The 17447-nt window shown below is 44.3% G+C and overlaps 1 protein-coding gene across 3 annotated transcripts in view; it reads left to right on the top strand.

The window, feature by feature from the left end:
- The window catches only part of HNRNPM (heterogeneous nuclear ribonucleoprotein M), a 277045-nt gene that overhangs the window by 233752 nt on the left and 25846 nt on the right, over nt 1-17447 (top strand). For 2 of the 3 annotated variants that reach the window (XM_025457270.3, XM_025457277.3), the window contains exons 1-2: nt 2780-2950; nt 12282-12451. The exons of the other annotated variant lie outside the window; for it this stretch is intronic. In XM_025457270.3, the coding sequence (XP_025313055.1) occupies nt 2838-2950; nt 12282-12451 (283 nt within the window). In that variant the 5' untranslated portion in view covers nt 2780-2837. Of the gene's footprint in view, nt 1-2779; nt 2951-12281; nt 12452-17447 lie in introns of those variants that run through there. 3 annotated transcript variants of the gene reach the window in all.

The following is a 17447-nucleotide window of genomic DNA, read 5'->3' on the forward strand; positions in this document are numbered from 1 at the left end:
TGCAGATGAGCAAACAGAGGCTCAGAACAGTGGGGGATGCTAGGCCCATCTCCAATGGGCCTAGCACAGTGTCTAGTATGTTCTCTTCTGCATGGATGCCCATCTGGTATGTGGCTCACCTAGAAAGAGAGAAAACGCCTTTCTGCCTTTCTGGATGAAGAACAAGGGGAAGCCAGCCTGGCCACGGGGGTAGAGGGACAGCTGAGAGCCAAGGCCTGGAGTCTGGGACCCATGTGGCCTATGGGAGGAGCAGCATGGCAGATGAACCATGCTTGGAGCCCCGTGACCAAGGGACAGAGGGGCAGGAGAGAGGCAGCTGGGAAGATGAGCAGGTCTCTGTAGGCTTCTGGTGGTCTGCAGAACAAGATCATACCCAGGGGCCTCGGCTCGGCTGGTGTTCAGGGCCCTTCTTACCCTCTGTGGCTTTTTATGCTACACAGACCTGGCACCTTCCTCTCTGGGGCCAACTTTGGAATGTATCCCTGGCGACATTGTAGAGGCCCCGGAATGTGCCATCATGAAAAGAGAAAGGTTTTTCCTCTGCAAATCTCTTTTAACATTTGTTTTTTTACTTTTTAAAAGATTTTATTTATTCACGAGAGACACACAGAGAGAGGCAGAGACACAGGCAGAGGGAGAAGCAGGCTCCTTATGGGGAGCCTGATGTGGGACTCGATCCCAGGACCCTGAGATCATGACCTGAGCTGAAACCTGGAGCTGGACACTTAACCGAGGCCCTCTTCTAACACTTTTAATTACAATGAGGAGAAAGTTGTAGGTTGGTGTGAGGCAGTCTTTAGTGCCCCTTAACCCTAGCAAAAGAGAGAGCGAGTCTTTTTTTTTTAAATTTTTATTTATGATAGTCACAGAAAGAGAGAGAGAGAGAGAGGCAGAGACATAGGCAGAGGGAGAAGCAGGCTCCATGCACCGGGAGCCTGATGTGGGATTCAATCCCGGGTCTCCAGGATCGCGCCCTGGGCCAAAGGCAGGCGCCAAACCGCTGCGCCACCCAGGGATCCCAAGAGAGAGCAAGTCTTAGGCTCAGAGCTGTTGGCACTGCAACACAATTGGATTTCCACTTTAATAACATCATCCTCTTATTTTTTACAGTAAGCTATAGCAAGTTTCTAAAATGTACTGTGATGTAAAGCAAAATATAAAAACATATTTCTTTAAAGGAAAAAAAAGTGTGTCAATTAAAGGACAGTGTGGTGAAAATCATGGTTTGGGAGATGGCAAAACCCAGGAATGTGGGCAGTGTTAAGGCAATCAGCCCATAGGAACCTAGCCTAGAAGACTTTGTCTCCTCAACCAGGGCCTGCCTTGTCCCTGATTTCCGGTCACAGTCACTCTTGAAGGGACTGTCTTGGAGAGACAGGTGGCTTCTTGTCTCTGCTGTTTTGCATTTGGACTCATCTCCCTCATGCCAAGACTGGCGTGGCCTCTTCCATCATCTCTGAGCCTTCCTGAGCAAGGGAATTCAGAGGTCAGTGAGGCTCCTTCTGCCCCCAGAGATCCCTCCAGTCTAGGAGAGGTCTAAGGGAGAGGAAAGCAAGCTTAGATACCAGTGCAGCCCCAGGAGAAGAGCTGGTGTGTACAGGGGATTTTAGTAGAGCAGAAGTGGAGAGTAGTAGGAGGAAGGCCTTGAAGATGGTTGATAGAAGGGAATTCTAGGAGATGGGTAAGTTTGAGGAATACATGGGAATGGGGCCTAGTCTCCGTGTCAGGCTGGGCTACTGGATTTCCTCTCTGGGCCTGGAATTCTCAGCCAGGGTCAGAATCACCAGGCCAAATCAAGCAGCTGGGAGGGTGTGGCAGATGAGCTATTACCCCCAGAACTTGATGATATATAGCCATTCCGTGAGAGGGGGGTAAAGAAAACTTCCCCTTTATAAGCATAGAGAGAGTTTGATGTTTGGGTGGGAACTTCTGCAAGATCTAGTGAAGCATTTCAAAGTTTGGGAGATATTGAAGCGGGGTGGTGGTGGGTGGTGGTGGTGGTGCTGTGGGGAAAGGGAGCTTGAAGCCTCTAAACACTTTCCTCAGCTTTGGCTCCTTCCAGGCCAACGTGGTTGCCCCAAGACACAAACTATAACAGCCCTTGAAAACCTGTTTTTGGACAGGGCCAAGTTTTCAGGACAAAGGGTATCCAGGGGCAGGCAGCAGGGGACCCCAGGTAAGGTTAATGGGCTCTCCTGGCCTTGTGACTCATTTCTTCTATCATGTTGGAATTCTTGCTTGTTCATTCACTCAAGAAACATCCGTGAGTCCCCAGCTACATGTTTCAGCTGTTGGTTAGCAGGTTCAGTGGGAGGGACTTAGGCTGTGAGCTCTGCACCCAGGAGCTCCCAACCCGTGGGGATACAGGCCAGACAGAGCCCAGGTGTCCTTGGTGCATGATGATACTCGCTCAGGGAGAGAGCATTTTGCACAGCAGTCCTGCCTGGCCCGGCCTGAGTCCTACCCTCCTCCTTTATATTCTAGTAAACAAAACTGCTGCTGCCTGTCTGCGCCAGCTCTGACTACAGGAAGCTGGGAGTGAGCAGCTCCGCGTCGGGAGGTGGGGAGGTGCCTCCCCTCCCCGACTTAGAGAGCGGGGGCGGGGGGGGGGGGGGAGTACCCAGTCGGTGCCTAACGCAAATCCGATCGGTAATGAATGAATAACAGCTGCCGGTGTGCGCATGCGCGCGGCGGGGGCGTGGCCCGTGGCGGGAGGGGGACGAGGCGGGAGCGGGCGGCGGCGCGCGCAGGCGTTACTGGTCGCGCCGAGTCACGTGAGCGCGCAGGCGCAGCGCCTCGCATCCCGCTCCCTCACACAAAGCCCAGACGCGGAGAAAATGGCGGCAGGGGTCGAAGCGGCGGCCGAGGTGGCGACGACGGAGACCAAAATGGAGGAGGAGAGCGGCGCGCCCGGCGTGCCAAGCGGCAACGGGGCTCCGGGCCCGAAGGGGTGAGTACTCCAAGGCTCCCCGTCCCGGGCCGGGCACCTTCGCGGCGGCCGGCGGCGGCTCCGTTAGTTCTGTTGGCGGCCTCCCACCGGCGCGGCCGAGGCCCGGGCCTTCCCCGCCGGGCCTGCCGCGGGTGCGGGCGGCCGAGGCCGCGAGGAGTGAAGCCGGGCGGCCTCGTGAGCGCCTCCGGGATCGCCTCCTCCTTCCAGGCCGCGGACCTCCCCCGCCGGCCCCCGCAGGCCGAGCCCGACGCCGAGGCCTCAGGCCGGGCCCCTGCGCACGGGGATGGTGGCGCGGGCCCGGGAGCCGGGGAGTCGCCGAGTCGGCGGCCCGCTGGCCGGTCGGGTGACCTTGGGTTGAGTGGTTTCACAAGCGCCCCCCGCCCCCACCGCCTAGGGTCTCAGTTTCCCGATCCGTAAAGTGGGGGGAGGGGAGGGAGTGCGCGCGCAGGACTTGGCGCGCGGGGAGCCCCGGTAAACGGCAGCAGCCGCGGCGGGTAGGTTTCGGCAGCGATCGCGAGGCCGGTTCGGGGCGCCTCCTCTTCCTTCTCCCCCTTTCCCCGCCCTGCGGGGAAGCCTCGGTCGGAACCGCCGCCAGCCCTGCGCTCTGGGCCCCGCTCGAGTCCCTCGCGGCGTCCCTCGCTCCTTCCAGGTGCGCAGTAGGTAATTGTGGAGAGTTCGGATCTGCGGCTCAGTGTTCACCCTTAGAAGCGAGCAAACAAAGGCCGGCGGGGGGTGGGGTGGGGTGGGGTGGAGAGAAACCTCCTCTTCCTTGTTCCCGAGGAAGATTTCCTTCCCCTCATTAGGCGGGCTCACCGACTTGCGAACTTCGTCACCTTTTCTAGTCCAGCTTGGGGCTCTGTCGGGCTCCTTGGATTCTCAAGTTCAATTAAAGCCTTAAAGCGTCATCTCGTGTCCCCGGGAAACCCACCCTTTCGGATGGCAGCACCTGAAAGACGTGGAGAGACGTTGTGGCTGCGACCGACGCTGTCGGGGAGGAGAGGGGAATTCTGGGCACACATTGGGCTTCCTACAGATTTTTTTTTATAAATTAATGGTAACATACATTAGATTCACAGTTTTAACCTTTTTTTTTGAGTGCAATTCAATGACATTAAGCGCATTCACAGTATTGTGCAGCTGTCCTCCCTTGTCCACGTCCAGAACTTTTAGCATCTTACAAACTGGAACCCGTACACAGGAACTTCCTATTCTCTCCCTTTCCCAGCTTCTGGTTACCTCTGTTGTAGGGTCTCTGTCTCTTAGTTTGAGTTTGCCCTCCCACAGATTTTTAATATGCATAACTAGAGTTTGTGGAGATAGGAAGTGAATGCAGTTAAATTGGCTTTTTGTGAAAGAGCATTCACTAAATACTAGCTTTGTGAAACTTTCTCTCCTTAGGTGAGGAGGAGCAAAATACCATGGTTACTGGTCCTGGGAAATCAACAGGAAGGCATCCTGGAAGTATATTCCCAACACTTTACTGTTGAACACTGGAAAGAGATGTGCTCATTTGGACTTTTTTTCATCTTTTAGGGAGCCTAGTAGGATTTTTGGGGGCCATATTTGGGGGTCTTTTAAGATACATTTATTTCTGGTGTTTTTGTTTGTTTGTTTGTTTTTCTTTCAAACCATTTGTCACAGGATGAAGTGCTGCTAGAACCTTACCTTGTTAGGTGAGGTTTGATGAATGGCTTAGTTATAGATTATAGCACCTGGGGTACATTTTTCAGATTTCCCATTTTCCACTGTTCATTTTCAAGTAGTCATTTTGTGAGTGGTTGATTTAACACGTGGACTATTAGGAAGAACCTGAAGACTTAAGAGATAAAATAACCCTTGTTGGAAAGAACCCGGAGTTTAGAACTGCTTAATAGTGGATATTTTGGGGAGGTAGTAACATTTAGATCTATTTTGTAGGGCCTGTGGAAAACTTTTTTTTTGTTTTTTCCTTTCTTTTTAAATTTTTCTTCCCTTGTTTTGGTATGAGGAGGCTCTAGAAACCGAGCTCGTTAGAATAAAGCTCTTGCCCAGAGGAGGAAGCAATTTACGTTTCAGTAGTAGGGTAATTACACTGTGATTGAAATAAAAGGAGTTACCTGGCAGGGCCACTCTCCCTCCAACCTAACCTGCTAGGGGCAGGGAGTTGTATCTTTAGTTGGGGAAGGATGAAAGAAGTTAAATGGGGGAGGGACGGAGGGGAGTGTCCAAAGACTAGGGATTTGAGTATATGCTTTGCATATTTGTAAAAAGCTGATGCTGCTGTAGCATTTAATGCTAAAACACTGGGTGCCAGCTGGTGGGCAGTGAATTCCAGGCGAAGGAATATTGATTTTTACCTTGAAAGCCTTTGAGGGATGGGATTTGAGCGTAAAATTTAGTTCTTCTGACCTCTCTGTACCAGGAGTGGAGTGTACTGTAAACGAAAAAGGCAATGAGCAAACTTGATTGAGGACCCCAGATAGGAAAGCTTATTTTTCAGTTCCCTTTCTGGGTGTGGGAGGAGGATTTGTTTTATTTTGATGAGAAATTTTCCATCAAGATTGATTTGATTCAGAATTAAGCATATTTAGTAAGGGAGAAAAAGCATTCATTTTAGAGGACTATAATAGGTTTAGGTATGTATCCATCCCCCCCACCCGCCTTTTTTTTTTTTTTTTTTAAGATTTTATTTATTCATGAGAGACACACAGAGAGAGATAGAGGCAGAGACACAGGCAGAGGGGGAAGCAGGCTTCATGCAGGGAGCCCGACGCTGGACTCGATCCCAGGACTCCAGGATCACGCCCTGGGCCAAAGGCAGGTGCTAAACCACTGAGCCACCCAGGGATTCCCCACCCCCCCACCCGCTTTTAAGTAAAGATTGCACCATATATTTAAAATCAGTGACTTAGCCTTTTCTAGATTAATCTTGTGGCTGAATCAGAAAATTGGGAGATGGAGGTTATTTAAAAATTAAGAAAATATATTTAGTATAGATTCCCAGGGAGGTAACATTGTGTTAACTCTGTATTAGAACTGAGAAAAAAAAATTTTTTTTAGACAATTGAGAAACCTCGGGTTAAGGAAATTGACCCAGAGTCTAGGGGTGGCCATCTAGACTCCCAAGGCTGTACTTGGTTCCACAGTACTACCTGTCTAAACACAGTCATTGGAAATGTATGTATGTAAGATTTTATTTATTCATGAGAGATGCAGAGACAGAGGCAGAGACGTGTAGAGTGAGAAGCAGGCTCCACGCAGGGAGCCCGACGTGGGACTCCATCCGGGGTCTCCAGCCTGGGCTGAAGGCGGCACTAAACCGCTGAGCTGCCTGGAAATGTTTTATTTAAACGATGTTTTCCACTTTGCAATGATTTGAGTGTTTGCTGTACTTTAAAAACTGTATACTTGAAAAAAGGATATTTGAGGCACATTAGACTGAGTTCAACTTTAGAGGGGCTTCTGGATTATTTGAATGCATGCTGCCACCTCGGCTCTTCACTTTAACTTTGCTCTTTGATTTTATTCATAGCTAGCAAAGAGAAACTAGTCTGCAAAGATTAGGTTGTTTCTTTCTTTTTGGGCTTCTCAGATGGATCCTCCTGTGACTGTGTTTTACAGTCATAGAATTGAAAGCTGAATTGCTTGTTAGATACTCTGTAATGAGTACAGTGCCTGAGTATCCTCAGCCACCACCCTGTGGTGGGCTTGTTAAAAATCACTGTGTGTAAAGTGAAAGGCTAGGTAGGAGTGAATTAGTTCCCCTTAAAATTACTAGTACAAAAAAAAAAAATTGTTGGTACAGAAATAAATCAGTGCCACAGTTACTGTCTGGGTGCCAGATCTCCTTTGAACCTGTAAAGTGTGGACAGTAATGTCCTTTTTACAGAGGAAGAAGCCGAGGCCTAACAAAGACATTGGGGTTCAGACCTAGATGTGGTGCTTAGCCACCTGTAGTGCTGCCCCTTTAGATGTACCTTTAGATATTGTGCTGGATGTTTACCAAGCTGCTTTTTGTTAGGTGGTTTGTTGATTCTCACAGTATCTCTGTGGGCTACCCTGGATACAGGTTATGCTGGTTTTGCTGGTAAAGAACCAGAGAGGTGGAGAGCTTGAGTTGCAGGGATAGTTGAGTGGTGGACCTGGAGCTCGAATAGGGCTGAGTCGTTGCTCTGTGCACTAAATACATTAGAGGCACTCAGGACCTATCATAAGGGATGATTCTCAAGGGGCTTGGGGGTGTGGGGCAAGAGTCTCTTTCTCAGGAGATGTGATCACAATTTCAGGGTGTTGGGGTTGCCATTTCAGACTACACCTTTCATTGAAAAACTGAAAGTAATGAGAGTGTTGAGTGTTATGGAAGCATAAGAGAGGGTGTAGGGATTCAGCAAATGGAGCGATTTTTTTTTGTGGCGCAGGCACTGTTTTTTTAGTTGTGTTTAAGTACATAATTCTAATATGGTGGAGCAGCGTTATCAGTGAAACAGCTCCCAAGTCATAGTAAACCTACTTCGTCTTCGTGACTTGGAAGGTACTTATATCTTGGGGTGGCTTTTTGATGTATGGTGAGATATGTTGATAGAATGTTAGAAAACTTTTTTTTAATAATGCATCTATTTAGAACTTAAGGTGGATGATTGGATGCCAAAATGGGTAGTGTTCATTGGCAGTAGGGAATTTAGAGCTAGTTAGCAAGGAGAATATTGGTAAAACATTTAGCTGGCCTAGTTAGATCTTATTGTGGTTTCTGTTTCTTTGAAAGATCTACATTTGATACATAAAGTATCAAATATGTTCTGCTATTCAACTCCTGTTGGAGTTACAAGTCAAGTTATTGGAGTTAGATTTGAAATTTAACAGACATAAGTAGAAACTTAAACATCTAAAGCTGCGCATATTGGAAATGTGCAGCATGATAATATGCAGCATAAGTGTATTATGAATCCCTAGCTGAGTCAAGGTAATAAATACATCCATACCCCCAGCAGTTATTTCTCACCTCTAATCTTCTGAGTCCTTCTTTCCCCACCTCCAGGCAACCCTAGATCAGCTTTCCATCAATCAGTATGCATCAGTGGTTCTTAAGGGGGTTGATTTTTCTTTTCTTTTCCCTTCCCTTCCCTTCCCTTCCCTTCCCTTCCCTTCCCTTCCCTCTTCCCTTCCCTCTTCCCTTCCCTCTTCCCTTCCCTCTTCCCTTCCCTCTTCCCTTCCCTCTTCCCTTCCCTCTTCCCTTCCCTCTTCCCTTCCCTCTTCCCTTCCCTCTTCCCTTCCCTCTTCCCTTCCCCTTCCCTCCCTGGACAGGGGGACATTTGAAAGTGTCTTGCAGACGTTTTTGGTTTTCATCTGCAAGACTGAGGGATGGGGTTACTACTGCTATCTCTTTGGGAGAAGTCAGAGATGCCCATGGCAGCCCCACATAGCACAGCTTCTGGCCCAGTATGTCAATAATGCTGAGGTTGAGAAACCATGCTACGAATTAGTTTGCCAGATTAGATTTTATCAAATATAAAATTTTATATGATGGAATCATACTGTATTGTAACCCTTTTGTTGCCTGGTTTCTTCAAGTATTATTGTGTTGAGATGCATTCTTGTTGTATATAGTTTATTACTTTTAGTTGCTGAGTAATATTTCAATTTATGGATCTACAATTTGGTTTTTCATTTACCTGTTTAGTAGATAGATTCCCAGTTTTGGGACATTACATATAATGTTGCTGTGAACACTTCGGTACAAGTTTTTGTATGGAAATATGCTTTGTTTTCTCTTGGATAAGTATCTAGGTGCAGATGATTGGGTCATATGGTAGGTGTGTGTTTAATATTTTTAATGTCTATAATCTGAATTTGGAAATAAGCAATTTTGTCAATGTAAACATATAATCCACTTATAAAAACGTGATTCTAATATAATCCACTTATAAAAACGTGATTCTAAAAAGCTTTTAGAGTTAAGTGTTATAAATATCTTAGGGCTAGAGAAGAATATTCCCCTAATTTTATCCCGAAGATAAGTGAGAAAATGGGATTGCACATTTTAAAAAATGAGCTTTTCAGGATACCACTCTTGAAAACTCTCATATTAGCTATACTTGAATACATGTCTTGAGTGAGAATTCTTTGACGGTGGTCTACACTTTTGTCAAGAAGGGTTGATAGTGTGGAGATTATTTAAAAAAATTTTTTTTAGAAGGGGGTGCTTGATTGGCTCAGTTTGGAGAGCATGCAATTCTTGATTTCAGGGTTTTGAGTTTGAGCCCCATGTTGGGCGTAAAGATTACTTAAAAAAAGAAGGGTTGCTAGTGGTGATTGGGTTTACAAAAAGGTAAATTTTCTAAGAAGCTGGAAGTGACGAGATAGTTCTAACCTCATTTACTTAGGATAAAACTTCTCAGAGACTGGAAATGATTAGCCAGAGAAGGATTTGGGTAGAGTGCTGTGCTCACGCCTTGGACATAATCCATTTGAGCTGCTTTCTTGATGGTGAGCCATGTGATGTGGATTAACCCCAAACCAAATACCTAGCTTCTGTGGTTAGATTGGGTAGCTAGCCTATTCTTAGCCATATCATCTGCAGAATATGGATGGACACTTTGTTACCTGCTTTGTCTGTGATTAGTTATACGTTTTGTAACCAATAGGTGAGCTGAGCAGGTCTGAAAAACAGACCAGAGTAGAGCTACTACTGTGCCTTGGTTTTGTTTTTTTTTTTTTTAAATAAGATTTAAAAAAAATTTTATTTAGGGCAGCCTCGGTGGTGCAGTGATTTAGCGCTGCCTGCAGCCCGGGGTGTGATCCCGGGTCTCCAGGATCACGTCTGGGTTGAAGGCGGCAGTTAAACCGCTGAGTCACCGGGGCTGCCCCGAGACCTTGTTGTTTAAATTATAGAGTGTATGGATATCAAAAGAAATCAGTTATATTAAAAACATTTCTATCCACAGACCCTCTAGAGGTGTGTGGATGGAGATTGATTTACATTTGAGGAATTTTTACTAGCACTTCTTTTTTTTAATTTAATTTAATTAATTTATTTTTTTTGCTAGCACTTCTTAACTACTAAGAGTAAGAGACATATAGGCAAATACACTCTGTTTGGCAGACTTTGGTGTGGGACTTTCATATGAAGTAGACGGGTGGCCTCTGTGATGGTTGAGGGTTTCCTCTGAGATCTGTTTGGTGTGCAGCCAGCCTGAGGAGGACCTGTTGTTAACTTGGGGGTAGACAGAGTAGAATTCTAGGTATTTGAGGATTCGAGTAGCCATACCCCTCCATGTCTGCCAGCCTCAGTGAAGGAGGTCTATTTATTGCAAGTTGGTATATTTAAAATCATGGAGGAAACGTCTTTCCTTACTTTTACGTAGGAGGATACCTTCATTGGGTCAGCACTTGGCACTCTTGTGTTTGGATCTGAGAGACCAGCAGAAAAAACAGTAACTTTGGGGCTACAAAAAGTTGCTAACTTAAAATTTTCCAAGTGGAATGGCTGGTTGGCTCAATTGGTAGAGCATGTGACTCTTGATCTCAGGGTCGTTGAAGTCAATAAAGCTCCACGTTGGGTGTATAGTGTACTTAAAATTATTTTTTAATTCTAATATGTTAAAAAGAGAAAAGTTCTCTGTCATGTGGTATTTGAACACTACTTCTCCCACACAAGGAAGGTATATCCTAGAATAAATAGCAGCCCTTTAAATAAATAAAGGTAGGTTTATAAATCATTGATGCCATAATTTTGGCTTTTTGTTTTTTTCCATTTTTGTCATGGATCACAAAGTCTGCTAGACTCTCTGGTTTGGGAGTTGCTGGATTTTCACTGGTGAAAAGCATAGGGCTTGGTAAGCAGAAAGTACAGGACATAGTGTGGGAAGTGAGAGGAACTTCCTGTGTCTGCTGGATTCCCTTGTTCCTAGTCACCTTTCACAGGTGTCTGCCTGTGGTCACAGAGGGCTGAACATGAGTGGGTGGCTCATGGAAGAGGGTCACTTGGCCAGTGCATGGTGCCCTGGCTGTACACACTGGTCTGTTTCTCTGTGCTATGGCCTAGACCCCCAGCCTGATGTCTGGTTCTGTGCTTTTGAAGTTTGCTTTTCTTGTGAAACTTCTGTCATGTCCTAATCTGTCCTAATCTAAATGCCGAATTTGTGTCTGTAGAGCTTAGATATGAAGTGTTACAGTGTGAAGATTCCTGACCCACAAAGGTAAAAGAGTATTATAGGAAAAGCCATGCCAAAAAAGTATTCATTCACTCTTTGCTGAAGGTGGAATCTCTTCCTGTGTGTTGTCTTTTACCTACCTGGGTTGCTCAGACTTCTGGTTTTCCTAGGGCAGTATAGGGAATGGCTTCTTTCCCTTTGGCTTCTTTCCCTTAAAAGGATCTTTTTTTTGGTGGATATATATATAATATATAATTTGCCATTTAAGTGTATAGTGGCATTAAGTTCTATCTTATATATTATACCACTGTCCATTTTCAGAACTTTATTACAAACAGAAACTCTCATCTATTGAACTGTAACTACCCGTTTCCACCTCTCTCCAGCTTCTGGTAACCTTTCTTCTGTTAGAGACAGTCTCTCTGCCTGGCTTATTTTGCTTAGCATAATGTTTTCAGACTTCATCTGTGTTGCAGCATCTATCAGCATTTCATGCCTTTTACAGCCAGCTGAATAATATAATATTCTATTGTATGGCTATACCACATTTTGTTCATTCCATTCATCTGTTGGTGGACCCTTGGGTTGTTTCCACCTCTTGGCTCTTATGAATAATGCTATTTGGTGTACAAGTATCTGTTCCTTCTTTTCACATCTTTTGGATTTGTACCTAGGAGTGGAATTGTTGGGTCATATGTTAATTGTGTGTTTTAACTTTTTGAGTGATTGCTAAAGTTGTCCATAGTGGCTGCACCATTTTATATTCCTACTTAAAAAAAAATGTTTTTCCCCCACACCAAAAAGATCGTTTTGTGAAATTAAAGTTGATTGGGCCTATATGCACCAGCTCATTTCTGTTCTATGAAGTCTTGCAAATCTTCCCTTCTGTTTTCCGGTTTCTGGCATGAAATTAAAGCACCTTGCACAGGGAGTTAGCCTCTTGCTCCCATCTCTGTTAAAGCCCCTAGGAATGTATGAAGGCTTAGCAGAGCACAGTTTCTTGGGCTCCTTGATTGGTGGGTTTTAAGGAGTGCGCTACTGTACCTTTTTGTTCTATGAGTACTTAAGTTTGAATGTGTCAGACGAAAGTCAATATTAGTCTTGTGTTAGATGTAACTGCGTGGAATTGTAAACCTGGCAAATCAAATACTGTCTTTCATATTGTGCTAACATATGGACCCTTTTTTTCCCTTCGAATTCAGTGAAGGAGAGCGACCTACTCAGAATGAGAAGAGGAAGGAGAAAAACATAAAAAGAGGAGGCAATCGCTTTGAGCCATATGCCAATCCAACTAAAAGATACAGAGCCTTCATTACAAACATACCTTTTGATGTGAAATGGCAGTCACTTAAAGACCTGGTTAAAGAAAAAGGTAATGGTACTGGTGGTCGAGTAGGGTAAGAAGGTTGATGTGTCATCTTTTCTGTGGCTAATTCCTTGGTTATTTTTTTGTCAGTGGAAGTTGATCTGGGTAGAGCATGTGTTCTGTCCAGGCTTGAGAGTTAAGCCGCTTTACCCACCCTACTTTTTTTGTGTGGTCATGCACCTGTGTGTCAAACAGGGTGGTTTGTATGGTCCTTTGGCCTACAAATGAATTTACTGGCTTAATATGGTTAATAGGGCTTCGATTAAGCTTGAGGGGAGCCTCTTTGTGTTGAGGAAATTTTTTGATTTCTTCATAATAGGTGGGAGAGGTTTTTCCTTAAAAATTTTTTTAAGCTTTTTAATTCTGGAGGGAAGGTAGTTTGTTTAAATTCTTTGGATGTCTTCCTGGGATCAAAATTTGGTAGTTGGAACTTGTGCTGCTCAGATTCTAAATTCTAAAACATTAGCTTGTATTTAAACTGTTAGGCTCCCCCCCCCCCCCCGGGGGGGGGAGGATTCCCAGGTTAGATTGGCAATTGGAGAGTTCAAAATAAGGCATCTGTTACCTAACGCTGTGCTTTCAGGTGCACTTTAGTAGTGGCCCAGTGTCCAGATTCTGGCCCAAGGCAGGGGAAGCAACTGAAGCTCTGCTGCCACCAGGAGGTCCTAGGAGGCTGGTTGTCTCCATGGTCTTCTGCCTCACCCCCGTGCACACCATATGTATCCTCTTTCTTTCCACATTCTTGATCTGCTGCTTTTGTCTTCCTTTCTTTCCTGATTCTTGGCCCTGCTGGTGGCACTCAGGGCTTAAAGAGATTGCTCAGCCCTGGTTTAGACAAAACTATTGATAGAGACAATTTGTCTGATGCCTTGAGGTCTCCCCCAAGGGAAACCTAGAATCAAATTACCCTTAAATGGAGTCTTTTTGAAGGACTGAAAGGTATTGGTTTTCTGGAGCATTCATAATGAAAAGAGATTCAAGCTTGAATTGTCAAATGATTTAACATTTCAGTGGCAGAGATGCCACTTGGAATAGGCCATTTTGGTATTTGTACTGGTGCTCCCAGCATTGGGTTTTGAACTTATGACTGGCCCACTGCCATCATTGTCCCATCACTTAATTTGACCATGACATGCCAGAAGCACTAGGCACTGTGAACTTCTCTGTACATTCATGTAGGCTGCTCCCATGTAGTAGTTCTCCAGATAACACGGATGGAAAAACGTTTGGTGTGAGATTTGTTTTCCTGCCTTGATCAGCCAAATCATTCCTGCCAATGCTCCTAGGGCAAGAGTGAAGTTTCTTTTTGTCTGAAGGGCGTGTCATGTGGCATCCCAGATGCAGTGTTCTTGGTTTTTGGGACTGCTGCTTCAATACAAGTTTAGAATTTCTGTACAGTACAGTTGGGTCTCATTCGAATTTGTTTTTGGAATAACCCCCAAAAATTTGTGTTCTCGTGATTTGGTTGAACCGCTGAATTGATACTTCATTGATAATAAGGTATAGTAGTTCCAAGAACCAGGAATGTGGCTTTGAAAATGCAATTGTAGAATTTTGTAAGAGATTGCAGGCCAAATTATTTTTTTATTTTTAGGAGTGTGTGAACCAGTTTTGGGACATGATGGATAAAGTAGGTGACATTTTTACTGCTTTACCATTCAGTAATTCAGTTTTGGAAGCCTTAAGCTGGTAGCAGCAGCCATGACGTTTCTGGATGTAGAAGCAGTTCACCTCAATTTCCTATTGCACTGTATTAAGTGTGGGGCCAGCCTGGTGGTTTATTTGGATACTTCCAAACTGGTTCTCATATTCTCCTGGCATACTGCTACGAATGCCCTGGCTCAGCCCTTTCAGTGTACTTTTTGGTGGTGTAATTTAGAATTACAGGTGTGCAGTAAATAAGTTATTATAAACAAATCTTAAAATGTTCTTGTTTAGAGCTCCCCTGTATAGGTTAATTATTTTTGTTTAAATTACGTGTGTAGTATTGTATTGTGGGCGAAAGGGATTCAGAAGAGAAAGGTAATTTCATGGTAATGCTTCTGTTCATCATGTGATTTCTGAAGAATTTTACTGTTCACATATATAGGTCTCCTTAAAAATGTTTGTTTTTATTATGAGGTTTAAAATTGCAATTTTATTTTTGTGTTGGTATACTGATAATGTTTAGGTGGTTATTTGAAATTTGAAGTATTTACTTGAAACCTGTTGCAAGTAAGTTTTCATTTTTTGAAGACTTGTTATTGCAGTTAGGGGCACTTAACACCCTAAAAGCGCGGGTCTCAAAGTCATCTCCAGAGTGGGCCAGCAACGGAGACTTGGCTTATTACATACAACCCAACCACTCTTGATAGGTTTGCATTTTAAGAGTTCTGGTGTTTCAGGAAACCATCTGAATAAGTTAGTATTTGTTGTCTTCAACTTATAGGTCTGGAAAATGTCCTGTCCCTGCCATACTATCTAATTGCGGTCTCTCAGAAGTAAACTAGTAGCTTTGAAGGGGGCAATACAGGAGCTTTTCTAAGGCTAATCATGCCTTGAGATTGCCTCCAGGACCCCTCCCTAATTCATCTTTCCGCCCTTCTTGGCCACCAAATGTATATTCTCAGTCTTAAATTTTAGCATTTAGTAGCATTCCAGGAGATCCTACTAAAGATACATGTATTATGTGGATTGGTCACTTTGCTTTTTCCCCTGGATGGGGTAATAAGGCTTGTTTGGTGGCACCACTGTCATGAAATTAGCATTGCTAAATTTAAAGAGAAAATGTATTGAGAGCTTTGTCTCGTTCTCAGTCTGGCTGCGTTTTTTTTTTTCTTTTTTTTTCTTTTTGCTACGGATCCTCTACCCCCAAGTTAAGGATGTGGATTAAACAGTTTTTGCAGCCTATAGAATAGAATGATGAACTTTCCCCTTCCTGCTCTAAGTGTCCTGATGGAACAAGGAAAGGATTCTGTTGTTCTTCCTTTTGATCATGCTGATTTTTTAACAGATAGTACATGGAACAAATGGCTGCTGTGAACACCAAAGAGTTGCTGAATTGAAAAAAAAAAAAAAAATTTGAGAGCCAGTGTAATAGATTAGAATTGGAGATTGTCACACCAGGTTTGCAGATGCTTTCACAGTCTCACAGCCTGCCTGATTTACATCATCGGCCAGATTGAGATCACATGAAAAGATTGAGATCACATGAAAAGTGTTGGCCATAAGGAGTGGGTGAAAAAGGTGACCTTGGGGATTTTAAACATAAATAGTGTTGTGCCACATTACTGTGAAGTCCTGTGTCGATGAAGAAAGCTCATTATTAGGCTGCTTGTTCTCCTGGCCTAACCAGGGAGTTGGCTCCATCGAGGTAGGGCATTTGTAAAGAGACAGGCCTGAGTTGGACCTGCAGTGAGTAAACATGGAGCAGTTTGAGGAATAAAGGAAAGTCAGTAATGGAGTTTACTCTCTATAAATCCCAAGTTTACCAGCAGTCAGTTTAACTTGTGTAAGCAAAGATTTCTTTAAGCACTTAATCCTCTGTCTTCATTTAATGGATCACTTTTTTTCCCCTAAGATTTATTTATTTTGAGAGAGAGCAAGCAAGAGAGGGAGCATGTGTACTCGAGAGCACCCACAAGGGCAAAGGCAGAGGATCTCCAGCAGATTCCACATGCTGAGTGTGGAAGCCCTGTGTTTCCTGATTCCACGACCCTGAGATCATGACCTGAGCCAAAATCTAGAGTCTGAAGCTTAACCTGCTGAACCACCCTGGCACCCCTGATGGATTGCTTTAAGTAAATTTCAAATTCCAGCTGACAGAAAACTGAGGCCCAGAGGGCAAGCGTAGTCCAAGTGTAGTTGGCTCTTGAAGACAACCTGCATTGTGAGTTCTAGGGAGCCGAGTTTTATTTTCAGTTGAAGTAAAAATCCACATCCAGTCTATTTGTTCTTTCATATTTTCCTTTTCTGGAAATTCAGCTGGCACTTTGTGAAGACCTGTTATGCTAACACATTTGTGTCTCTGGGCAACTTTGGTTGAACCCTGACAGTGTAGCCTGCCTTCACTTAATAAGTACTAATTTTTGGTTCAGTTAGAGAAGTAGTGCTCTTCTCCTGTTGCTGTGGAAGTAGAAGCAAGAATGGGCTCAATAATTTTTCTAGCTCATCCATAAATCAAGTGGTCCTTCTGTAGTTATTTTGCCAGGTTTCAAGTTGTCTGTATATTAAAGACACGAGCTTCCCAAATTAGAGTACGCATTGGTACTCTGTGCCCCTCTATCAGAGTGGCCACGTGAGGGATGAGTGTGTTCAATAACGTGCCCTGCTTTTTTTGAGCCTTTACTCTCTACCCTCGCCTTTAAATTATAGGCCTTTTCATATATGAATTCTCTTCAGTGAAGTTTTGGCCTCTGTACTCCCTCTGTTTTTTGAGTCCATTTCAGACTAAATGAGAACACAGATTATAGGTACTGTTTGTGATTTTAAAAAAATTATTATGCAGGTGTGTTAAATCATAGCAGCTCCTTGTGACTACCTGACTTGGGTTGCTTGTTCATTCTGATCCTTTTGATGTGTTTTATGCCTGAGGCAATGTTTTAAATTGTAAATGTTGGCTAAAGGTAATTTGTTGGAGCATTTTTTAAAAAAGGTAGGTGAAAACATCTGGTATTTTTCAGTTTTAGTTTTTTCGTTTGGATGTTTTGATATTTAAAGCTGCAGTAGAATTTACTAACAGCTCCTTTTGGATTCCATGGATCCTGTCCGTGTGCAGGAAGGGGGAGGAGCAACAGTGTTATCCATCAATGCCCGTGAGTTCCATCTGGGCGAGACTGTTGCTATGGCCAGTTTGTTACCTCTGTCTCTCAGTAGTAAAGCATCTGCTCTGGTTGATTTGTTCTTTTAAACTTCATTTTTTTGGATGTGACCAGACTATGCATAGGTGGCAAATTTTATTTTCAATGTTTTGTTGCTAGTTGTACTGACCACACTAAACGGGTCTTTAATACTGTAGAACTAA

Source organism: Canis lupus, chromosome 20 (genome assembly GCF_003254725.2).
Source record: "Canis lupus dingo isolate Sandy chromosome 20, ASM325472v2, whole genome shotgun sequence".
NCBI lineage: Eukaryota > Metazoa > Chordata > Mammalia > Carnivora > Canidae > Canis > Canis lupus.